A 26000-nucleotide genomic window follows, 5' to 3' on the forward strand; every position below is an offset into this window, starting at 1 on the left:
GCCTGGGAGTTCAGTACACTGTTAGACCAGACCTCTCATTATTGGCTTGATCATGATGTTTTTCTAAACAAACCATTTATTTAAGTAGCTCTATATTTATTGGACTAACATATAAAGATTATATTTCCAGATTCTCAAGGGCCTGAACCTGAAAGTTCAATCGGGGAAGACCATCGCTCTGGTTGGCTCCAGTGGCTGTGGCAAAAGTACTGCTATTCAGCTGCTACAGAGATTCTATGATCCAGTCCAAGGAGAGGTTAGTTTGGATGAACTGTGGGTATTCCTGGCTACTAGGATGAAGATTAATTTCCTGACTAGATTACACTTATACTTTAAAAGGACATTACAAAAAATTGGATTCTTAAAAGAGCAAAAGATATGTAGCATCCAAAGAAATTCTGAATCTGATTTTTCATTACTTGTATGCCATAATGATGAGAATATTGTAAAAACCTAGATATGACTTTACTGATATTAAGGGAAGTCAAAATTTGGATTTAATTATTTGGGGATATCCTTTTTGTTTATCCTACTCCTTCCATTCCTGTAGTTTGAGGTGATTGTGAAGATACATTTTTAATTTTTCCTGGTCATTTTGTTTAAATGTTATTGCTTTGTTCCATGTGAACATACCAACATAATACATTTCCTTAAACTCTTCATTTATGCCTTTCCACTCAGATTACCTTAGATGGACGAGATATTCGGACACTTAATATAAAGTGGCTAAGAGAACATATTGGCCTTGTAAGCCAGGAGCCTATTTTGTTTGCAGTAATACCCATTCGCTGTTGCAGAGAGGGTATTACTGATTCTGAAGTTGAGAAAACAGCTAAAGAAGCCAGTGCTTTTGATTTTATATCCAGACTGCCTGATGTGAGTTGACATACTTCTGAGCACATTATAACTATGACAAATTATTTGGTTTCTCTCTCGGTTCTTCTGAATGTTTGTGACTCAGATTCTCTGCTGGTGCAAATAGATGCTGCTTCACTAGCTTTTCACTGCTGTTTTGTCATTTATTCCAATTTACAATTTGGCCCACAATGTTCTTACTTTACAATACTAACTGTATGTCATGTGGCAACATTTTTTAATAGGGTGGCTAAGGAATTTCTATGGACAATGAGAGATTTTTCAATTTACCAGATTGTTTTTATTCTGTTTTCTTCTGCTAGGTATTATCTATCTTTTCCCACTTTCAATATTCCTGTCCTTATTTGTTTTTTAAACTGGGTTGACATTGGCAAACAAAATTGCTTTGATGTGGTCCTGAGTAGTCACTGGTTATTATTGTTAGCCAACCAAATGGCTGGATTCCTTCAGCCAGGTCTATTTGTCTGTTTCTTCACTTCAGTTGCTTCTATTTTATAATAATTGAAAAATCTAATTTTAGAGTACGTTCTTTAAGCTAATAGAAAACCGTCACACCACATACTAATTCCTGGCCAACTGGAAGGTGAGACAGAGAAAAAAATGTAAATCGATCATTAGAAATTTTAAACTGTCCTCTGCCTCAAGGGGAAAAAAACACTGAATGTAATTGGTCAAGACACTTCTTTTGAAGTAATTATTCTTAAAGTGTTTATTGGAGCATCCATCATAAAACTTTTAAAAGAGGGAATTTCTGTTTGTGATAGTAACAATAAGATGGGGGTGGGAGTGTAAAAGGATTTCAACTGACCCCTTCTGCAATCTCAGTGCTCCTCTGGTTTTCTCAGAAATTTAACACCATGGGGGGGAAAGGGGAGCTCAGCTGAGCGGAGGGCAGAAACAGCAAATTGCTATTGCCCGTGCCCTGGCAAGGAATCCCAGGATTCTGCTGCTGGATGAAGCCACGTCTGCTCTGGACACTCAGAGTGACTCTATTGTGCAAGCAGCTATTGATAAGGTAGGAATCCTATTGCTAGAGTTATCAATCAGTATTAAGAAGCACAACAACCATATGCTAAGCTTGACATTAAAGGCTATAGCATGCCATCCGTTTTTAAGCACAGCTCTCCACTGGTTTCAAGGAGAGCATTGAAATCAATAGGGATGCATGCTCAAAATTTTGGTGTCATGATATTAATCAAAACTCCAAAACCTCTAAGGCCCCACCCCTGTTCCACCTCTTCCCCTGAGGCCCTGTCTCCATCATTCGCTTCTCTCCCACCCCCCACACACCCCATTGCTCACTGGACCGTCTCAAGGAGCTTGCCTGCATGTAGGAAGCAGCCTGGCCGAGCAGAGGCTGATGTGCGTTAATGACCCAGCACTTCTCCCCACCCTGCAGTAACTGAGCTTTTTGTTCAGGTGCCATACGTTGCCAGGTCGCCAAAAACTGGGCACCTGGAAACCCTGAATGGCACCTGGACACAGAAGCCAAAAACCAAACTGTCTGGATAAAACCCAGACAGGTGACAACCCTAAAGCAATCACAGGCTCTATTTCTGTTAGCATCATTCCTGATTGCCAAGATATTTGTATGTAGTCAGAAGTCGTCTTCCTTAATGCTGGTCTGCACCACATCCTGCCTCACATTGCAATTCAGTGCTAGTCAATATTTCTTTTTATCCTCAGCATTCAATGTATGCCACCATGCCATTCAAACCCTATGAAAACAAAATTATTAACTTCCTCATGGGCTTTTCTATACCTCTCATCACTCTAGTATCTGAGTGCTTCATAAACACTAATGAATTTATCTTCACAACACCCCTGACAGGTAAGGTGGTAGTATTACTCCCATATTACAGAAGGGAAACTGAGGCACGGAGCTGTTACTGTTGAAAGTGCATACTACTTTTGGGTGCATGATCTGCGATGCCCAGGACTCAATATTTCAGAGAATTTTGCATTATACAGCACTAAATATGTTAAAAGCACATCTCCCATTGACTTCAGTGAATGCTCAGCACAGAGCCAGGGCTAGAATCCTATTCTCTAGGTCAGTATTCAGCTGCTATAACAATAATGAGACCATACTTTCTTTTCCTGCAATCCCCTGCCTCATTCACTACACACCTTTCTGCAACAAATAAGGCAGGTTTCCTGCAGACAAGAGCATCCTTTACTGCATAACTTTAATTCCTTCCATAATCACTGTTCTTTCTGCTCTCCCTACTCTTGTTTCCTATGCCAGGGGCCACAATTCCTCTGACTATAGGGAGGAGAAATTGTAGGCAAAGTCCTGCTCAGCCCCCACAATCTTGGACTGAACATGCTTAGTCATTCTGTGGGGATGGTGCATTAGCACGCTTGTCATTAGGATGAATGAGAAGGGGGGGGCAGAGCGGGGAGGGGGCAGAGCTGATGCAGAGTGGGGGCAGAGCCTGGTAGGAGCTGAGGTGGATTGTGGGTAGGTTGACGGCACCCCAATGTGTCCTGATATTTTAGTGTTGTGATCTGGTCACCACTTCTGTCATACAATGCAGCGTGTTCAAAGCAGACTGTTTCTTTGGGGAATTTAGCTGCTGAACTCTAATAAGTCTCTACTGAGCACATGCAAATTAAGATTTTTCAGAGCCTCATAACTGGACCAAATTTAGACAGATTTTCATGGGAATGGTAAAAGGCACATCCCTGATACCAGTGAGACATGCCCATCTCCTCCAAATTTCAAATCCCTGCTCTCAAGCATGTAGGTGATAAAAAGTCTCAATTAAACAGTTGTAAGAATTTTTTAATATGGGCAAAACAACAATATTTTGCTCAAACCTCAGTCTGAGAAATCATTGAACCATTTTTGCTGAAATTAGGAAAAAAAACAAAAAAACACAACCTGAGGCAAATACCAGCATGGAAAGTTTCAGCCCAAATAATTAAATCTTGGCAAAGTTATAAGCATCTGACAACAGGTCTTACAACTGGAAGTGTCAGGCAACCTTAGCTATAGGCAATGGATACCTGCACAGCCTATAAAATTAATCCACTTTCCCCAGTCATTATTATGAATGTGGATTTTGTAATCAGAAACGTCCTTTGGTTGTTAAATCAGACAGCAGGCATGGAAATAATGATCAGCTATAAAGGGTCAGCAGGGCTTTTACACTTGTATTTTCCATACTATCACTGTGCTGTTAGGTAGGGAGTTTGTGGGGTTTTTTCACAACATTTTAAAGTAAATCTCTTGGGGTTTTTTTCCCCTGTAAGGCTAGGGCTGGACGTACCACCATTGTGATAGCTCACCGGCTCTCCACAATCCGGACAGCTGACATTATTGCTGGATTTCATAACGATGTTGTTGTTGAACAGGGAACACACAGTCAACTCATGACACAGAAGGGTGTCTACTATTCTCTTGTGATGCAGCAGGTAATGAGGTGTGATAGAGCACTCCTCACTAAATGCTTCAGATTTACCAGCCATCTCTCTACTCCAGAACATTATCTGTATATCTCACTCACAGGTGCTGATTTTTGTATTTGCTGGTGAGCGCTCCTCTTCATCCCCTCCTATGTGACCTGTGGGCAGGGCCTTGGGTAGGGGCAGGGAGGCTGAGCAGGGGCAGAGCACAGGTGGGCCTCAGGGAGAAGAGGTTGAGGCTGAGCAAGAGTGGGGCCTCTGGGTCAAGTGTGGGTGGGACCTTGGGGAGGAAGAGGCCAATTGGGGTAGGGGCCTTGGGGTGGAGTGGTGGGCAGGGCATTGGGTGGGGGCACAATCCAGACCCTGGGGCCCACAAAAGATTTATCCTGCCGTGCAAGTGCTGAACACCTCCTATTTTTCTTTTGGTGGCTGCTTGAGCCACAGAGCACCCACAGTGTTGGCGCCTATGATCTCACTGATACTATTGCTGACACATGCAAGTTCTGCACTCATACAGCTGGGCCATTTTCACTTTGTAGTTTCTGCATGTTTTCTAGTTTAGTGAAAGTTGATCAGTCAATCTTGTTTCTGAGTTGGAAGTGGTTGTTTTTCACCGGTAGCAGTGCTTCACATTTACCCAGTGTAATAAGTCAAAAACATAAATGAGCAAAAGAGTTGGATGACATCATCACAGAACTGTTAGATCCTGGATTTGACTGAGCTATATAGATAGTGTGTGTGTGGGGGGAAACATACAAAACCAAATTCTCTGCTGCTGTATGTTGCAACTGCACCAACTTATACTGGCAGAGAACTTGGCCTATACAAATTACAATGTGAAAGTGATCACGTAACCGAAGTGTTGTTATTTTGTTTGTTTCCATACCAAGTATACTGTTCCTTCCCCTTGCTGCAAACTATCTTGTGACTGTATCACTATTCCTTGCTTGTCACTAGGGTCATGATGGAAACACTCAAAATGAGATGTCAGAAAGCGATGAAGAGACAGAAGATGAAGACTATGAGGAAGAGGATCTAGAAGATCTCAAGATGGAGAACCTGACTGATCTTGGTGGTTTTGAAGAACCAGGAATCATTGAGCTGGGAAGCATTCCTAAGAGATCCAGAAGGTGTAAAAGCAGAAAGACCTCTTGTAAGAAAAAGTCATCTGAAAAGAAGAAAACGAAGGAGAAAGAGGTTAGTGTTAAAATTCACTTCAGTCCTAAAGTTTAGTGATGGCTTGTGAGAATAGGAACAAAGGTCATTATATTTTCTTTTTAAAAAAGGCTTTAAACCATGCCACATTTGCTATGATCCCATCGTATGCAGCGTTGACCTGGGTGAATACTTGAATTGGGAAATCTTCAGGGAAAACACAGGTGTAAACAAATCAGTCTGACCTCTTGAGACAGAATTAACCTGCTACACAATATTGTGTTAAGGAGCTTTATGCTTGTTAGTTATCTTTTTATTAAGATGTTCAAATAATAATAATAAAATGTTTGATTTATTGAATACAGTATCAGAATCCATAACGTACCTAACCTTGCTAGATGTTTGTGTTTGTTTCTCAACTTTTCTCAGCTCAGACCCTATTTGTAATGATCTGTTATGACCCAGAGACCTCGTAAGACACTCCTAGACCCAATGCTCTCCCTTGCCACAGGTCTCCATCAGGGGTTTGGTGGAGCTCAGAGCTAAGATTCCATATGTTCTAGCCAGATGTAAACAGCTGGGGAACTCCCCTCACCAGCAACTAGGGGAGGAGGGGTGGTAAACCAAGACACCCCCTCCAAAAACACACAGCCCTCCCACACACAACCCATGGGGTGAAGAGGTTTGGGGGGCTGGAGGTAAAATGGAGAGATTAGGAGTCTGGGGATATAATGAGAAGGAGTTGGAGGGTCTGGGGAAGGAAATGGGGGCAGAGGGGTGTAGAGGTGCAGTTTGGGGCTGAGGGAAGGATATGGGGGCAGACAGGTCCAGGGGAGGGGTGGCAAACTGATAGCTCCCCAAAAACCACAGCCACATCATGCAGCCCCCGGAGAGAAGAGGATAAAAGAGTGGGGGGATTTGGGATCCAAGGGTTACAGTGAGAGGTTGTCAGAAGGAGTTGAGGGGGGTAGGGGCCAGGATAGGTGGTATAACAGAGGGAGAATTGCTTGGCTTTAGGGAAAGGCTACATCAGGGGGTCCAAAATGGGGTTCAGGACAAGGATTATGGAAGAGGGAGTGTTGCCCAGCTGTGAGGTGAGGGTTACATCGGGGGGCCAGTGTTTACCTCAGATTTTGACATCAGCTGCTCTTTCGCAGCTCCTGTCCCACATAGCTAGCTGGGCTTGGCTCCTTACTCCAGATGTTGCAACCTCAGAGGTTGCAGCATTGCTCAGGTTTGGCCTGATGAGGGGGCCAACCGGGCTAAATTTATGAGAATGGTGTTGCAATCATGTGCACCAGGTCACAAAGCCTGGAGGGCAGAGCTGAGCCCAGCCAGCCCTGTGATCCTTTAACACATTCAATAAAGTGAAGAAATCAGATAGGAAGACATGAAATTATTGATGTCACAAAATTCAGCAGGTTTGTATGGTTGAAGTGTGGGCAGGCTTTTCCAGTATCTGCAACCCGGGCAAAGATAACCAGGCGAGGCCATCACAACTGGCTCAGAACCTCATCTAATAATTTGTACCAGTTCCTATGTTTTCATTTCATTTTCCACAACTTCCTCAACAAATGTATGGACATTTTGAATAGTTCAGTGAAGCTGAATTGAGCTGCCAAGTATTTTTCAAGGGAGATGAAGCCTAAATCAACTGTTTTCAATATGCCTTGTCCATACATCTGATAATGAGTCATAGCCTGTAATTTTTAAAAGAACAAAACAGACTAACTGACATAAGCGACCCAATTATATTACTGCCACTCACAGCATTTAGCAGAGGCTGAACTAGACTGATCTGAGCATAAAAAGAATAGTGAGACTCTTAGGTTGTTATACATGATTCATGTGTTAAAGTTGCAAAACCATGGTTACTGACCCTATTTGACATTCACTGAAATATGTAGAACACCCTCACCCTCACCCTCACCCTCACCCCCCCCGATTAGCTTTTTGTTAAATTTATACTTGCAGATTTTCTTCTTTGCAATAGCAGTTTTAAGACTTTAAATTACAGAGTGGCAAATCTTCGATACGTTTGCTCATTCAGTATGTACATTGGAGGCTGGGGCGAGTTATCTATGAACAGTTGCTAGGACAGTTGACCAATTTACCCCCTAGCTGAGGAAATTGTCATGTTCCACAACTTTCAATGAACAGTTGAATTTTATCTCTTATGTAGGAGGAAAATGTCCCTGCTGTGCCTTATTCCAGAATCCTGGCTCTGAACAAACCAGAGTGGCTGCATATATTCTTTGGCGTGATTGCTGCTGCCTTCTCTGGTGGCGTCTACCCTGCATTTGCAGTTATATTTGGAAAAATCATTGGGGTAAGTTCAGAACTGTGTGGTAAACTAACTTGAACCAGGCTCAAATGCAGAACTTTAAATCCTGCCCGACCCTCCAACTAGTCCTCTCTAGAGCCTCCTTCTACTCCTACTGTCACTGAACTCTACGAGTCTTTCTAATGACTTTAGTAGGAACTTGATCAAGCCGTTGATCTCCTCTCCCCACTTGGGACTTCTTGCCTATTTTCCAGCCCCATATTTGGAATGACTTCACCTTTCCAGAGAAGCAAATCACCTACCCTTATCAAACTCAGTTTTCATTTACCCCGCTCCACTGTAGTGCAGGCTCCCTGCCTTGTACCTGACCCTGCTCTTTGCATTGTACTTGGTCTCTTCGGACAGTAAGCTCCTTCAAGGTACCTTGCATTCCAACATGTTTGTAAGTACCAGGGACATCCATGGAACTGTCTGAATAATTAATCCCTTGATTCCTTGAACCCCTTGAATCATTGCTGGAAAGAAATGGAGTCTTCCTGTGGATTCCAGTATATGATTGTTGGAAGCTGCTGGGAGTTGGAGCAGCAGGCAGAGAGAATGGTTGAAGCAAGATGTTGAGGGAATCTTCTATCTTCAGGCAAGAGAAGAGGGGTGTTGTAGTCAGTTGGAGGGGCGATGGATGGTCTGACGGAGTGACAGCATCAGTGAAAGGCAGATAGGCACTGGTGAAGTGGCAGTCTGAAGCAGGGCTGGATTAACTTTTTGTGGGCCCAGCGCCAAACATATGGGGGCAATGGAGCATGATGCAGGGGATTCAGTTGTCACACCCCAATGGCCTCCTCCCTCAGGGAGTCCCCGGGGAAGGCAGATCAGCATTGTATGTAGCTAACGCTGTTGCAAGCATCGCAAAGCACCTTGGGGAGGGTCAAAGTTGTGTGAGTGGGGAATGGAAGATTCCTTTACAAGAGTACGAGAGGCCAAGGGAGGTGTGTGGGGGGGAAGAAATCTGTCACACAGTCCCCGAGCAAGGAGCCAGCGAGGGGCAATGGGGTTTGGCATGGCAGGGGTGGCCCCGCTCGGCCCAGCTCAGTGTGAGGGCACTACTTACAAACCAGCAGTTCCCAGATGCACAATGGTCTGCCTACCCCTGTGCTGCCACCATGCCTCTTCCCTCAGGGGTGGGCCCTTGCCACATCACACAGCCCTCCCTGCCCAACCCTGGAACACACATTAATGCCTTATGGCCAAAGCCCCCCTGGACCCACTATGACCAGCGCCTCCCCCAGACCCTGTCACAAATACATAGCATCCTGCACAGCCCCACAACTGCCCAGCACCCCACATAGAACTCGCACTCCCTAGTGCCCCAACACACAGAGATCTTCCCGCCCCCTCACAGCCCAGCACCCCCCCAGGCCTTCCAGAGACCCATTCCCCCATGCCCTGCCTCCTGGCCCCACTCACTGGCCCTGCTGGGAGACAACTGTATCTGCCAGGATGAGACACCATTGTCCTGGGGCGGGGAATCACTCTGGCCCCTCGGGAGTGACACGATCAGCCAGGCCAGGGCCTGCCCCACCTGGGCTCCCTCAAACCCCACGTGCCTGGAAGGGCCCAGCCAAGCCCCCAACACCATTTCCCCTTCCCCTCTGCCCCCAAACTGGACGAGATGGGCCAGGCGTCTGCATCTGTCCCAGGCAGCTCAGGGAGAAAGTGGGAAGCAGAGATTGCCCAGAGCCAGAGGTGCACTGAGGTCTGACCAGGAGGAAGAGAGAAGCCAGCGGGTGAGGGCAGGGAGTGGAGAGGAGCTCTTGGCCAGCTGGCAGGCAGACCAAGAGGAGCAAGTGGTGGGTAAGGTGGAGGCGGGAGCTTGCGGGCTGGGGGGGTCTCAGAGTACAGTGCAAGCAGAGCAGGCTGGGACCCTTTCTGAGCATGGGCCTGGCTCCCTGGCACCACAGGTGCCATTGTAAACCCAGTACTGGCCTGGAGGCACTTTAGTGGAACTGCAGCTCACTGGCAAACGAGGAGAGGGTCTGGTAGAGGGTTGGAGAAGGAGCAGCTGATGAGAGGCAGGTCAGCTGGGAGAGGTGGAGTGACCTCCTGGCCAGCAGCAGAAAGCTGAGAGGTGACAGAGTTCAGGTGCCGGGGAAGAACTGAGAGAAGGTGAAGTTCAATAGTTTCTACAGTGTTTCTGAGCTATTGTAACTGGTGGTCACTTTGTGCTTTTCTTACATAGGCTTTTCAAGAAACGGATCCTGAAAAAAGGAGCAAAAACACCACGTTGCTTTCTCTAATGTTTCTTGTACTGGCAGTGATCAGCTTAGTAACACACATCATCCAGGTAAACTTCACTACATTGAAAAGTGAAAGCTGAGTATCTGGTCATATACATTATGGTCAAGATTTTCAGATCTCGTTGAGAGGTATGTTGGGGACATAATCAGAGGTGAAAGTAAGCTGGTATGGTCTGGTACGGCATACCGGCAAGAGCCTGAATGCTGTGCCGGACTGCACCAGCTTCCACAGCTGGGATTAAAAGGGCTCTGGGCTCCCCGCCGCTGCAGAGAGCCCAGAGCCCTTTAAATCCCACCCACAGCTTCGGCGGCTAGGCTGGGGCCAGTATTTAAAGGGCTCGGGGCTCCCCGCACCCGTGGGAGCTCTGAGCCCTTTAAATCCCAGCTGGAGCTGCAGTGGGGATTTAAAGGGCCCGGAGCTCTGTGGCAGCCGGAGCCCCGGGCCCTTTAATTTGCCCGTGAGCCCTGGGGGCTTCCAACCACCTCTGCAGCTGGGAGCTGGGTTGATTTAAAGGCCTTGGGGCTCCCAGCCACAGCCGATGCCCCAGGGCCTTTAAATCTTGAGAGGCCCCGCCTCTTGTGGGTGAGGCCACACCTTTTCTGGATGAGGCCACGCCCCCCTCAGGACTCTGGCAGTACCAGTAAGTCCTGTAAGTTACTTTCACCCCTGGACATAATGCAACTTTGTATTCACTGTGTTTCTTAGAAACTGTTCCAGAGCCAACCCACTGAATGGCTCAAATGGCTGGTATGGAATACAGAGCCTTTACCATTCCTGAATGCCAGTTACAAAGCAGCCCAGGGCAGCAATGCCTGAAAGATGCTGCTGACCACTGTGTGTCCTAGGGAGAAACCGTTTGGGCACAGCCCAGTTCCACTACATTGGTGTGTATGTTACAAAAAACACCGTCCCAGTCGGCAGTGTTAGATAGCAGCTTGAGTAGTGAGGCTAAGGAATGAGTAAGCATGGAAGGTGACTCCACTGCTGACCTCTGCAGCTGGCTGCAGAAGCATGTGGGTGGGACAGTACAATGAAACTTCAGTTTCCAGGTATGTGTGTGGTACCTTTCACCAGCTTTAAACTAACATCTGAAACCATCTCTCACAACACTGTGTAGGTTCTGTAAACTGTGTGGCTGAACAGTTGAAATATCATCACATTTACAGCAGGTTGTTCTAAATATGACCGTACAGCCCAGCACATACAATTCAACTGTTGTATTTCCCATTCTTCCTTTTCAGGGATTCATGTTTGGAAAGTCTGGGGAAGTTCTGACCAAGAGATTGTGAACTTTGTCATTCAAAGCATTGCTTCAGCAGGTACGGGCCTTGTTTCTGGGTAAGAGCGATAGACAGCAATTATGCAGCATTCCTGCCATGTTAGCCAGGTGCCTTTTGTGGGCTGATGTTTGTATAACAACATGAAAATTCCTGGTTCCATGTGGCCTGTGTAGAGTCCCCCTCCAACACTGCTTCGAGAGAACTCATCCTTTTAGTGACACTTCAATACTGCACAGGTGGCAAGTCTCTGAGCACATGTGCGAAACAAAATAAAGCAAAAGCATGTACAAATTAACTCAGTGCTGGTAGGAGAGCTGTCTAATTTTGATGCCATCTCTTTCAATGTCGGCCATACTGAAGAGTGTGTAAAGCATGCATGTATCTGAGTTCATTGGTATATTTGCAAACATTAATAAAACAGAAGTTAAATCTCTGTCTTACCCTGATGGTCATGATATAAATGGTTTAGATAAATAGGTTTAGGTCTGTTTGCTCCAACTCCATAGCAAACAGACCATATAATAACAGGTAAAGGTTCTCAAAGCATTATCTTTGCTCACTAGAGAGGTTTCTCTAGTCAAGATGACTATCTGGATCAGGAATGATTTACAATAATACTATTGCAACATGTCCTTGGATATTCCCTCCTGATGGATCCCTGGGAAAGGACACACTTGTATTTGTTCCCTGCAGAGGATTCTCTGTGGGTGAACGATTAGGCACCCTGTGTACCCATTGGTAGTGCTTGGTATCACAAGGTTCTGCATATGCATAGGAACATTCTAAGGGGATGAGGAGGAGAGAGAAAATTGCAAAAACCCCAAACCTCTCCTTCTTTTCCACTACCTTTAAGGATAATAAAGCTGATTCTCCTCCCACATTCACCCATATTGATCAGGAATCGCTCTACAGGAGTCAGTGTAATATAAAATAAGTACTCCTCGTTCTTTTTGCTGATACAGACTAACAGGGCTACCACTCTGAAACCTGTCATTATGGTACATGACACATACTTGACTCTCTATTCTAAAATCTTTGCAGTTGTTAGCACCTGGATTGTTAACAGTTTAATCTTCTGAGGGTAAGAATAGTTTATTTTAAGATTGTTTTCAGTTTATCTGACAAATGTTATTCATCACAAAAGAAGAGTATCTTAGTGCTTATATTGTCTCTCTCTCTTCCCCACACACACATGCTAGTCAAGCTTTAAATGTCCATACACTATACTAATGACCCTGACAAGTCTGAGTTACGGTAAGAACATTTCACTTGCAAAAGCAAAAATAACTTAACCATCTATTCCCTTGCAGGAGATTGTGTGGTACGACGATCATAAAAATGCCATAGGGGTTTTGTTAACCAGATTAGCTACAGATGCTTCACAAGTCAAAGGGGTATGTTTGTTTTTGTTTTTATGTTTTGCTTGCAAAAAGGAATTGCAGTGTTGGCAAGGGATGATGAAGTTATTTTGGAAAAGGAGTTGGTAAATCTACTCTGGAGACTGGCTGACACGTTTAAATAGCACACTATCAATGTCTTGGAAACAGTTTCACTAGTCCAAATTATGACGATTATTAAAGCTTCGGCAGATGTTCTCACTTCTTCCATTTCCTTGCTGTAAGCGGCTAAGTAAACACCTTACTAACTTTAAAAGTAAGCCATGTCCAAGGGCCAGTGTAAGCACTTCTGCACCACTTAAACCACATGATGGAGGAAAGTCTTCAGTGTACCAAGCGGCCCTAAAGCCCCACTTAGGTTGCTTGGAGGGGCTGTAGTGTGGGAGAATTGCATTGCAGCCAATGCCCTGGCCTCATGTTGACATGAGTAGATTTCTTTTTCCCAGCTCTGTCCACTACATTTCACACACAGGAAGCCTGGTTATGTGGGCTTTATGGGGTGAAGTGAGTTGTCATTAATACAGAGTATCAGTGATGGTAGAAGCACAAGGGACTGTGTGGCTTTGGGGAATGGGATAGTGTAGGAACCACTGCAAATCCTGCAGGTAAGTGGCAAATTCTGCAGAATTTGCCAGTCTCCTCTTTCCTCCCTACCACACGACCCCATGAAAAAAATTCTGAAGAAAAAAAATCAGCCATACTTTTCTAAAATAAATTCACTCATGAGCAAAGAGTAATAAGTTTCCTGATTTATTCACTAGTTTAAAATAACATTAAATTTCTACTTCACTTGTCTTAAAAAAAAAATCCTTCCTCAACTCCCAGATTCACTAGACTGACTAGATTCTCAGACTCACTAGATTTCATATTCCCTCCCATCTCCTCTTTACTGGCCAGCACAGAGTGGGAATCAGTCAAAGATTTGACTGAACGTAGAATTACTTGAATCTTTAAAAACTGCAACTTAATTCTTGAGGATAAGGTCCATCATCCCAGTTGTCAAGGTAAAACAGGGAGAAGGTGATGCATGGGATCCTAACTATAAAACAGTTTAATAAATCAAAATGAACATCAGAACATTGCATTCTCCGGAGCAGTGGTTCTCAACCGGCTGCGAGCAGGTTTCAGGGGGTCCGCCAAGCAGGGCCAACGTTAGATTCGCTGAGGCCAAGGGCAGAAAGCCAAAGCCCCGTCTCATGGGGATGATGCCCAGGGCCCTGAGACCCACCACATGGGGATGAAGCCAAAGCCTGAACAATGTAGCTTCGTGGGGGGCCCTGTGACATGGGGCCCCAGGCAATTGCTCTGCTTGCTACCCCTGTAATGCTGGCCCTGGCTTTTACATGCAGAAAACCAGTTATTGTGGCACAGATGGGCCATGAAGTTTTTATAGCATGTTGGAGGTGGGGGAGGCTCAGAAATAAAAAGGGTGAGAGCCCCTGCTCTGGAGAACCAAGGAAAATCAAGGTATGAGAGACAAGGTGAGTAAGGTAATATCTTGTATTGGACAAAGTTCTGTTGGTGAGAGAGAGAAGCTTTCGAGCTTAACAGAGCTCTTCTTTAGGTCTTCTTCACCAAGAGAAGTTGGTCCAATACAAGATATTACCTCACCTACCTTGTCTGTCCAATAGCCTGGCATCAACACAGCTACTGCTAAGTAAGTGGGCAGCCATATGTTGTGCTAGCTGAAGTCTCAAAGCATAGGCGCCAACATTCTTGGGCGCCAGTGGGTGCCCGCGCCTCCCCTCCCCAACTCCACTCTTTCCCCACCCTGGCCCCACCCCCATTCCAACCCCATCATCAAAGTCCCTACCCTAACTCCGCCCCCTCCCTGTCCTTATTGGATCCCTTCCCCAAATCCGTTCCCCGGCCCCACCTCTTTCCCTAGCATGCCGCGCTCTTCCTCCTCCCCCCTCCCTCCCTGCCCCGCAAATCAGCTGTTTCGTGACACAAGTGCTGGGAGGGATGAGGGAGAAGCAGGCGGCGTGCTCACAGAAGAGGTGGAGGTAAGCTGGAGTAGGGGATGCAGGGAACTGCCCACCAATTTTTTTCCATGGGTGCTCCAGCTCTGGAGCACCGACGCAGTTGGTGCCTATGCCTTTATGTATAATCCCCAGAGTATATGGCAATAATTCATCTTGGCATTGCTTTGGTTTTATAACTTTATTGAACACAAAAGTTTCTTGAAGGCAGGAAAGCCTCTGGCTAGCAAAGAAAGTATCATACTTCCCATCCAAGGTTTTCTTGGTTTGTCCACAGTGCGATATTTGAAAGATGGATTGTTTCCACAGAACTTTCCATTTCATCTGCAGGCATGAGTAGAGCTGGCCAACATGTTTTCAGTGAATGATATTTTTGCTGAAATATGTATTTTTAGGGACCCTAAATCTAGTAAAATTTGACTAATAGTCAAAAGAAATAGGGAGGGAGATTTGTTTTAAGTCTAAATGTTTCATTTTGACCATTTAAAATATGCCATTTCTTCTTTTGTTTTGAAATGGCATTTCATTTTCAAATTTGACCAAATAAAAAAGAGGAGAAAAATACTGAAAAATGGCCAATCAATACAAAAAAATTTTGTGGGGAGGAGCGGGGGGAATTTTTAGTCAACCAAAATGTTTTGGTCAATTTGAAATTATTATTTTTTATTCGACAAAAAATTTTTTTTAATTGTTTCAGATCTAATCAAATCAATCCCCCCTCCCGGGTTTTCCAGTTTGGCCCCCAGCTGGAAAATCCACTATTTGCTGTGCTGAGCCATGAGTATTGTCACAGTTTACATAGATCCCGTGTGCCAATCATCACTTTTTCATTTCTTGATGACATGGATGTGCAGAAGAGCTCTTTGGTGTGAAAGCTCATTTCCTGCTGCTAACACTGCTGAAAACAAAGTGCCTAATTAAAGGAACCTGCAGCTTCCATTATCTTCCGCTGATATACAGCACCTATGATGCCTTAAGCTGGGCACCCAATAACTGAAATGCCCCAAATTAGAGGTTGTTGGCTCTTCATGATTTCTGTGCCTTGTTGTGGCACAGGAGGAACCTGATATTTTTTGTTGAATTGAGCCCATGTGGCCACATTTTCATCAGGCTTCCTGAACCTCACCCACAGCTAGGGGTATTTGCATATTTAATTGTCGACATGGGGTTTTGCATATATAATTGTCCATTTTAAATGCACAACATTTTTATGATTGTTCTTCCTCTGAATATTTGATCCTAAATGAACAATGATTTCATACATTTGATCTATATTTAGTGTATCAGGAATTAACTCTAACTTTGGACTCTTTTGCTTTTAATAGGCTACTGGAAGCCAACTTGGCTTGTTGACTAAGACTGCCTGTACCCTTCTGACTGCCATCATTATTGCTTTTGTATATGACTGGCGATTAACTTTACTTATCCTGGCATGCATTCCTTTCATTATTGCTGCAAATGCTGTTCGACTGAGCTTTGTGGCTGGTCATGCATTAAAAGATCAAAAAGCTTTGGAAGAGGCTGGACGAGTAAGATCTCCAGTATAAACTAAATGAATATAATGTTATATCATTTTAAGGGCAACATTGTCAGTGATGATTTTCTACAGAAATTACTCTGAAAATATATTAAATAAAGCAGTGATAAAGAGAGACATTCTATTATAGTGGGATGCTAGCTCCACTCTAGTTAAGGTTGAGGATGACTTTTCTTACTGCTTTAAAATCCACATAGTTACTCATATTGCCTTGAAATTCAATGCAGCTAGCTCAAGCCACTGCTCATGCCACCCTAGCTATGCTCAGTGGGTACATCTATGCAAGCTGGGACTTGTACCTCCCAGTTTAAGTGTAGGGCTCACACCTCACAGCTGGCAATATCCTTTGTAATTAAAGCCCCGTGCCCTGTTACTGACATAACCTACACAATTCCACATAGAACTGAGACGTACTTCATCCTGAAGGTACACATGCACCTCCTGCCTTTCCACATAGATCTCTTCATATCCCAGTCACAGCTCTGTCACACATCTCCAAGTCATCCACAGATCTCACTAACACACCTACCAAGCAGAGCTAACTACTTCCTTCACTCTTCAGTACAGCTCCATCTACCATTGAGCAAGCGCACTCACTTTGCCTGGAGTGTGCACAGATAATAAATGCTTAGACTGCTCATATGACAGCTTGCTACTGAAAATACCCTTTCTAATGCAACCCCTGCTAAGGATATAAGAGACACAATTCTGCACTGTACTGATGCACACAGGATCCTGAAGGTAAATACCTAGCTCCTCCATTTGTTCAGACATTGGAAGGTGGCAAACACAGCGTTCCTTCTTTCCTAAGCTCTGCTCTGCTCTCTCACATACCTCAGAGTGATCCACATGTCCTCACATCACCAACACACTTTACTTCCTGGAAACTCCAGGACAATCCTGGAGGTTTGGCAACCTTCATTCCAAGAAAGTTTACACATCCAATTTTCCACCCAAACGCTTTGATTGCATTTCTCCCAAATGAAATTACCTCCTATAACTTGCACATTGTAGCAATCTACAGCCACTCAGTTCAAAATTCCTTTTGTCTTAGGTGGCGGGTGGGGGAGTAATTAATTATCTTTAGTATCAGAGGGGTAGCCATGTTAGTCTGGATCTGTAAAAGCAGCAAAGAGTCCTGTGGCACCTTATAGACTAACAGACGTATTGGAACATGCACCCACTACCTAGAAATCTTTTTTTAAAATGGCTGGTTTTAGGTCTTTTATCTCCAGAACGTCTGGCTCAACAGATGTCAAGTTTGGGTCACTAACCCTGCCCTGCCATCTCCTGAGGTGCACCACTATAAATTGGTGAACCTTATGGGGGTACAGGATACATGTAGTGATCCGAATTTGGGTCATTTGACCAAGAGGTTCACGAGATGCCATTTCCCAACCAATAATCCGCTTTTCCAAAGGTTCGTTCTAGTAATGTTTCTTTGCCTACATCTAGAGATCAGACCATGGGTCTGATCCTGGCACAAGGGTCTCACTCACTTGAGGGTTACCCCCAGAGAATGCATGGCATCCACTAGCCGCTTGGGGGAAGCAGGATTCAGAGCATTATTAGCAAGAGAGTTTGGCCATCCACTTAAACTCTTGAGTAAAGGTCAAGTACTCCACAAGTTACATTGAGCACGTATGTAAAGCGAACCCCAAAGGATTTGCAGGTAGAATGTGGTCAAAGCGGCTGGATAGACTGAAGAGATGCACAGTTAGTGTTTGTTCCTGAACTCCCCCAGCTAATGACAGTTCACAGCCCCCCTTTGCTGAAAACCTGGGAAAGCGTGGCTGGCATGTTACTAAAATCTGTTACTATCAGGCTTCTATTTTGGAGGGAGGTGTAATGTCATCAAAGTATTTTTGTTTTAAAAAAATAGGTGTGCAAATGCTTGCTGGCAAGAGAGGAGCGTTTTATGGGATGGAGGAGTTAGGTGAATAGGGTGAGAGGGGTTTGAGGCTGCATGGAGAAGAGGAGATTATGAGGCGGGAGATAAATGGGGACGGGTGGTAGAAGAGGTTGGGTTTGGGGAATGGATACTGGGAAGCAGACACCGGGGTTTGTTGCAGAGGATCTGGCGGGAATAGGGGCAGCTCCACATTCTCCCCTTCTGTCCCTTTTGTGTGTGTGCTTGAATCTGGGGGACCCCCTAGCTCTCTAGGGGAGTCTTAGCCACCCCTTGCATGTGAGGTGGACTTTGGGGGGGGGTCCTCTCTGGGGGTGTCTGAGCCCTGCACCTGACCCCCCTGTTTGCCAGGCTCTGAAGCTGCCGTGCGGATCTATCTGCCTTTCATGTCCCCTCACATGTGAGCCAGGGTCTGCAGTAGGCATTGCTTTCTGGGGACACCTAAGCCCCTCTCCCTACCTCCTCACATGCATTGGAATCTGGGATGTTTTGTCCCTCTAAGGGAGTCTGGCCCCCTCTCTCTACCTCTCCCTAGGTGAGCTTGGATCAGGGAAGTCCGGGTCCTCTGAGTGGGAAGCTTAGAACAGGCATGCTCAGAGCATGCCCCAAGAGCACACTGCTGAGAAAGGGATGAGGAGCTGAGAATGAGTATGTCAGAAAATCTACAGTCCTGGGAAGGGGGAATGGGAAAACCCACTGGCATGAATGAAGCAGTTCATATATCTCAGAGCTAGGTGACCAGGTGTCTCAATTTTATAGGGACTGTCCCAATATTCAGGGCTTTGTCTTATATAGGTGCCTATTATTCCCCACCCTTGTCCCGATTTTTCACACTTGCTGTCTGGTCACCCTCCTCAGAGCTAGATTCTGGCTGAATTCAGGCTGGCTGTTCACTTTCATCTGAGAACATCTCATTGAGATGAATGGGCCACTTCACAGCTCTCTGAGACTATTACGATGCTGATGGATGTGTGGAGCACCTCTGCTCCATTGGCCTTCTAATTGTATAGAGCATTATAACTGAGCACCAGCTCTGCTCTGGCTAAGGTGGGGAAGCCCTTCCTGTTTAAAGGATGACTACTAAAGGTATGGCTACACTTGCAGCTGTACAGCGCTGCTGTGGGAGCGCTCCTGTGGCAGTGCTTTGAAGTGCAAGTGTGGTCGCGGTGCCAGCGCTGGGAGGGAGCTCTCCCAGTGCTGCAGGTACTCCATCTCCCCATGGGGATTAGCTTACAGCACTGGGAGCTGCGCTCCCAGAGCTGTGGCACCGTTTACACTGGCGCTTTACAGCGCAGTAACTTGCTGCGCTCAGGGGTGTGTTTTTTCACACCCCTGAGCAAGAAAGTTGCAGCGCTGTAAAGCGCCAGTGTAGCCAAGGCCTTAGTATGCTAAAATCTGTGTGTTTACACAGGTTGTCCTGAAATTTGCTATGTGTCATGAAAGCGTAGGGTACGGTGAGTGATCCAAAGATGGGGTCATTTGAGTATGGGGTTCCCCACAGCCTCGAGGGGGAAAAATTAACTTCACAGATTCTAGCAGCTTTGAAGTTCTAAGCCCACCCTGAGCAGAAATCTGAAAACAAAATGTAAACTTTTGTTTTAATTTGGAGAAATGGACTCTGAGCACAGGCTCTCAAACTGTGTTTGAAAAGAAAATTAATTACAAGGGGTGATTGCAGTGTAAGAGTAAATGGGAAGAAGGGAGCTGTTTGGGGTCTAGAGCAAGGGATGGGGGCATAGGTGCTGACTCTGCGAGTGGAAAGAAATTGATTGATGCTTAGCACCCACTGGCAGACTGCTCCCTCCCTTCCCCCACAGCGCCTCCCACCCACTGGTGGCCCCGCAGATCAACTCTTCCCCCTTCCTCCCAGTGCTTCCTGCCCACCACAATCTGCTGTTCCGCAGTGTGCAGGAGGTGCTGGGGGGAAAGGGGAAGCAGTGGAGATGAGGTGCACTTGGGGGAGGGGGAGGAACTGGGTGTGAAAAAGCAGAGTGGGAAGACGGGGATGGGAGGGGCTTTGGGGGAAGGGGTGGAGTGGGGGTGGGGCCTGGAGCTGGAGAAAGGAGGAAGCTGGTACATGAGGAGGGAGATAAATGAGGATGGGTGGGAAGAAGTGTTGGGGGCTCAAATAAGGGCAAGGGTGGGGATTGGAGGAGTGTGAGGGGTGGCAGAGGAAGTTGAGGATTTGGGGGTGGGCTGTCAGCCCTGAATTCTCCCCTTCTGTGTTGCTTGGGTCTTGGGGAGCCCTGATCCTCCGTGTGAGCTCGGATCTAGCAACCCTGCTCTTCTTGGAGTGTCTGAGCCTCTCACCTTGCCCTCCAGTGAAGCGAGGATCAGGGAGGTGGGGGTGGGGGGCTAAAGATCATGCACATTTAAACATCTGAAATCCAGAAAATGAAAAGTTAAGATACAAGTCACCCCTGGCCAAAGCATGTGGGCGAAGGGCCTGGTTTGAAGGAGGGGTGGACTGGGTGGGCCTGGCACATCGCTGGGGAAGCCTGGCAGAAGCAGGAGCAGGAGTCCCCACTGGGGGTGAGTAGTAGGAGGGTGAGGCGAACCCAGTTCAATGTGATGCTCAGGCTGCATAACCAAGGTAGCATGCAGCCCTCCAGTGAGCTGCTGCCTGGGATAACTTCTTACCTTTTAATGGCTTCTATAGTGGCAGCTAATGCTGATGTACAACAAAATGTACAGGTGAGGAAGGAGTACTTAGGAATCACATAGCAGCCATGCTGGCTTAATAGAAAGACCACTGTGTGACCGTAGGCAAATAATTTAATGATTGTGCCTCAGTTTCCCTGAGAATGATACTTAATCTCCTTTTATTAAAAGGAAAACACTTGGAGAGCAAAATATGAAAAGTGCTACAGATGTGCTAAATACATAGTGGTAGGAGTAGACTCAAACAGAAGAGAATACTTCATATCTGACTTGTCTCTCGATTTAGATTTCAGCGGAAGTGGTTGAAAATATAAGAACTGTGGCTTCATTAAGTAGTGAAGATGCATTCTGTGAGAGACATAATGCAAGTCTGAATGGTCCATACAGGTAGGATTTGCTCTCAAGCAATTCTGTTTTTTAAAAGCAGTGAGTACATATTTTCTTAATTTAAAGCAACTCAAGATTTATTCATATTACATTCATTTGCAGAATGAAAATATTAAACACATACATGATTTGAAAAGATTTTGGCAGGGTAAAAAGTATTTACTTAGTTTCTTTAAAATACATACTTAGATACTGTTGTGAGTGATGTAATATTTGTGAGTGAGAGAGAGTGTAATGACCTGGTATAAAGTTTTTATTAACATGAATATGGGATGTTTACTTCTTCACAAGTACTGCAGCAAAATGAGCTTCATAAGTCAAGTGGCAAAGACTTTATACTACATAATGTCACCGTGTATTATGATTTGTACTACAAGTAAGAACTTGCCAGTCTTGAAATAAGGTGCATTTCCTTTCCCCCTTTGGCCTTTTCAGTCACACTCTACAAGCTAACCACTGTAGGGGCTAATTTCTAATATCCAAATATGTCCGACAGTTTCCTAGTCTCCATTTTATTTAAATGAAATGATCTACCATCCATTTTGTTTCTTTCCCCTTAAATATGTTTTAAGTAAAAGCAGGGATTGAAAATGATAGTCCTCTGCCAATGACAGTTTTATGATTCAATATTCTATAAACCATCATCAGTATGAGAAAAAAATCTATATTTCATTGGAGACATGGGATTCTCAGCTTTAGCATTTGTCTCTAGTCCTGGCAGATCATTGTATCACAATATTATGATGTATAGAGAAACTAATTTGGAAAACATTTTTAAAATATATGAGCACTAGAGATGAGTGAACATCTGAATTTCTATCCTGTGAAAATTCTAATATTTCAACCTCTGTTTGCTCTGAAGTGGGATAAAATGTGAAAATACATCAAATTTTTTCACAGAAAGAAAAGGTTTTTTTAGAAAAAATTCAATTTAGAAATGGCAAATCATTCCATTTTTGCATTTTTTTCGCCCAACAAAATATTTTTATATTCCCAAATAATTGAAAAATTTTTGGTTTGTTTAACTGATCTGAAACATTTTGTTTCTATCTAGTTCAACATCAAACTGCATTTCCCTGTTTTGGAACATTGCCTCTCTTATGGGCCAGGCTCCCTGGTTGGACTACATCTCCCAGGATACAGTGTGGTCTCCCCTCTGACTGAGTGGCATAATGCATTATCGGAGTCACATTGCTGTGGGTGCAAAGCAGAAATATTTCAATTCAGGTCAAACCAATCCAGAATAAAATATTTTGTTACTTTTTTCCCAATGGAAAATTTCAAATGTGCAGACATTGCATTTTCTGTTGAAAAATCATTTTGTCAGAACTAGTACCAGATTCTTTGTCACAGCAAGGTCTGCACATAATTAAGGTGATCCAGTTTTACCATCCTACACAACAACATTGGTCACCATTTAAAAGTCACCACTGTACAATGGGGTCTGAGTTGCTACTTGTTCCCTTCCTGTACTCAGAGCAGTCAATATCTGCAATGCTTCAGTTATGCTGTGTTGTAGACGTTGACTTTTCCATTGTGACAACTATTATTTATCCAAAGTGTCCAAAAATTCAAGCATTCAAAGATCTTAAGAGACTTATCGAAATTATCAGTTTGCTTTGTGTCAGATTGCTTTGGCCATCCATAAATATTTATTCTGGAAGCCAGCATTCAAGTGTTAAAATGTTTTCAGTATTAAAGATAATTTTATCATAAGATCTTATCCAACAAACAGCTAGTTGGGATGAAGGGATCTCGTTTGCCATAAGTTCTCTCTAGAGGCACCTTCATGGACCCCCGAGCATGCAGCTTTATTAATTATTATTATTTATTATTTGAGTGAGTGAGGTATAGGGTTTGCCACCCCTAATCCAAAGGTCTGACCTTCTCCCAGCCAGTCTCTGCTCTTGGCATTTCATGACAATTTTTTCCTTTAACATAAATCTTTTCTTTTATCAGGGACTCTCTAACAAAAGCCCCCCTATATGGACTTACCTATGGAATAGTCCAATGTGCAAACTACTTTCTTGATGCAGCAGTTTTCAGATTCAGGGCATGGCTCATTGCTAATTGTTATACAAACTTTGAAAATGTATTTATGTGAGTACACATCGGTCCAAAGGCAGTGATTTCAACACATGGGTTATTGTGTATAGTCTAGTTACTGAGGCAATAGCGCAAGAGGTGTGTTGGCATGTACAGAGCCTGGCTCACTTTATTTACTATGGAGAAACTTTTACTGCTGACACTTTAAACAGGCTTTGTGAAATGCTTCTGCGTGGAGAAATTACATACCATTAGTCACCCATGAAAATATTTGTGCTGTAAACCTCCGTTTCTAATCCTTTGTGTGTAATTTTTCTAAGCCATAAAGTTCTAAAAAGTCACAATTTTCAGATTTATATATAGTGTTAAGTCTGTTTGTTTTAAATAAGGAAAACAATATTTATAATTTATTTAATAAAGTCTCCCTTTAGATTAACTGAAATATGTTTTGTGTTTGGTTTTCAGAGCCTTTCTTTCAATTCTATTTGGTGCTATGAATGTTGGGCAGTCCACTTCTTTGGCACCAGATTTTGGCAAAGCTAAAGTTTCTGCCCAACGAATCTTTCAGCTTTTGGATCGGAAACCCTTCATTGACAGCTATAGTGAAAAGGGTACAAAACTGGTAAGGCAATTCAGAAAGTCCTTAAAACTAACAAACCTGGTGGTACTGTATTGTCCTTAATTATATTAATCTTGTCAAAATGCCTTTTGCAATGTCACAGAAGATGGGACCAGACAGGTAGGGTAAAATTTAACAGCAATAACTTAATAATTTTATATTCTCTTTTTGCTTGAGAAATTAACACAATACTTTTAAGTACAGTTCTGTTCTGAAAAAATGACTGGAAGAATGACATTTCATTCAGCAGTTCTGTCCGTCGGGTGTATTCTGAGGGCTTGTCTACACTACTGGGTTAAGTCAACTTAAGTTACGCTGCTCCAGCTACGTGAATAATGTTACTGGGTTTGATGTAGCTTAGGTCAACTTACTGCAGTGTCTTCACTGTGCTGCGTTGATGGGAGATGCTCTCCCATTGACTTACCTTACTCTTCTCATTCCAGTGGAATATCAGAGTCGATCAGAGAGCACTCTGCGATCGACACCCGCTGAATCAATTGCAATAGTGTTGATCTCCCTGGTAGCGAAAACAAGCCCAGAGTTATAGCTGCTTTCTTTAGCAATACAAGTGTGTTTTCACTGCTTTTTAGTCCTGTAAACTATGCAGCTAAGAGAGTGTGAGTTAGATTCTATCCCTTCTTGTGCATCATTAGCAGACGTCTTTGCTAAGTTCCAGTCAGTTACATCTGTGTAACAGAGATCAAGGTGGGTGAGTTAATATCTTTCACTGGACCAAATTCTGTTGGTGAGAGAGACAAGCTGTCGAGCTTACACAGAACTCTTCTTCAGTTCTGTATAAGTTCAAAAGCTTGTCTCTCTCACCAACAGAAGTTGGTCTAATAAAAGATTATTAGAAAATATTTAAATAAAGATGATACAAAGAGTTTGATGTGTCAGTCATTAGTCATTGGGGGCAACATACAGAGTATGGGGGGATGCTGGAACTTGGCTATGGTTCAGTATATAATACATACAGTCTGTAATGTCCCCAATGCGGGGTGTACGGTGGGTGGGGTCAAGACATAGTAGGGGAGCAGTGAGGGTACATCGCTCATAGAGTGGGTTACACACAGTCATGAGTATGAGTAAGCGGGCCGGGTAATGGGGACAGGGTGACCCTCATGTGGTGGAATCCAGATTGGTGGGTTCAGAACTCAGGGGATATAGTTTAGTAGGGGGGTTGTAAGGGTTTCCCCCTCCCCCCCATGGGTGCGTGAAGCCACATCGGCTCACTCCTGGTACTGGCGGTGGCCGGTAATGTGTTCAGTGTAAATGTCCCTAGACCACCGGATAGTGTCTGAGACCATCAAACGTCTCATGAGTCGCGCATAGCGACAGCCCACCCCACAGGCCCTAAGTACACGTTCGTTACAGGGTTCCCAGGCGCCTAGCGCCCCAATGATCAGGGCGTCGGTGTAAACCTCGTAGCCCTTTGCCCGCAAGGTGTCAGTCAAGGGGGCGTATTTTTCGAGTTTACGGGCTCGGGCTCCGCGGAATGCCGGGGTCTGTTCTCGAACGGGATCGTCACGTCGACGAGGATGATCTTTTTGCGCTTCTCGTCCGTGACGACGATGTCCGGGCACAGCAGGCTGTCGGTGTCGGGGATGGTGCGGTTGACTGTTATCTCACCGAGGTGCGGGGCGATGGCCTTCACTAGGCGGTCTTGTACGGCGTTGTGGCGCAGCTGCCAGGCTCTGACGTGGGGCTTGCAGCTGCACAGGACGTGGGGCAGGGTCTCCATAGCGTACCCACACTTCCTGCAGCGCTTGTCTCGGTTCCCGTGGTGGACGGCGCCATTGAGCGGAACGCAGTTCAGCCGGGCGCAGTGTATGAACCGCCAGTCGGCGAAGCGGGTGAAGCTGCCCGCGGGGAGAAAATGGTTGCTGGAGTCCCACTTGCTGGTGACCTCGAAGGCCTTGTCCTCGTCGGGTTTTTTCCTCAGGGTGTCCACGTAGAGCGCGTGGACGGCGGCCTTTAGGGACCTCTCCAGCCCGCCTCTGGCTCCCGGGGCTGACAGTGATGCTGCCCTCCGCCTCAATCTGCGGCACCAGGACTCCCAGCTCCTGCCGTTCCTCGCTCCATACCCAGCGGCAGCCCAGTCGCTTTCCTAACCGGCGCGTGGCGTTGCGGGCGCGGGACCACAACGAGGCGATGTCACCCC

General features: G+C 45.0%; 1 protein-coding gene across 1 annotated transcript in view; it reads left to right on the forward strand.

Annotated features, from left to right (window-relative positions):
- LOC116826633 (ATP-binding cassette sub-family B member 5-like) overlaps positions 1-26000 on the forward strand; it is a 150110-nt gene that overhangs the window by 20379 nt on the left and 103731 nt on the right. Inside the window, 14 exon segments of the mRNA XM_075062395.1 lie at positions 131-256; positions 682-876; positions 1722-1734; positions 1737-1891; positions 4135-4296; positions 5245-5484; positions 7625-7771; positions 9963-10067; positions 11263-11340; positions 12612-12695; positions 16006-16209; positions 21074-21174; positions 23134-23274; positions 23686-23842. Of these exon segments, the coding sequence (XP_074918496.1) occupies positions 131-256; positions 682-876; positions 1722-1734; positions 1737-1891; positions 4135-4296; positions 5245-5484; positions 7625-7771; positions 9963-10067; positions 11263-11340; positions 12612-12695; positions 16006-16209; positions 21074-21174; positions 23134-23274; positions 23686-23842 (1908 nt within the window).

This window comes from Chelonoidis abingdonii, chromosome 2, assembly GCF_003597395.2.
Source record: "Chelonoidis abingdonii isolate Lonesome George chromosome 2, CheloAbing_2.0, whole genome shotgun sequence".
Lineage (NCBI taxonomy): Eukaryota > Metazoa > Chordata > Testudines > Testudinidae > Chelonoidis > Chelonoidis abingdonii.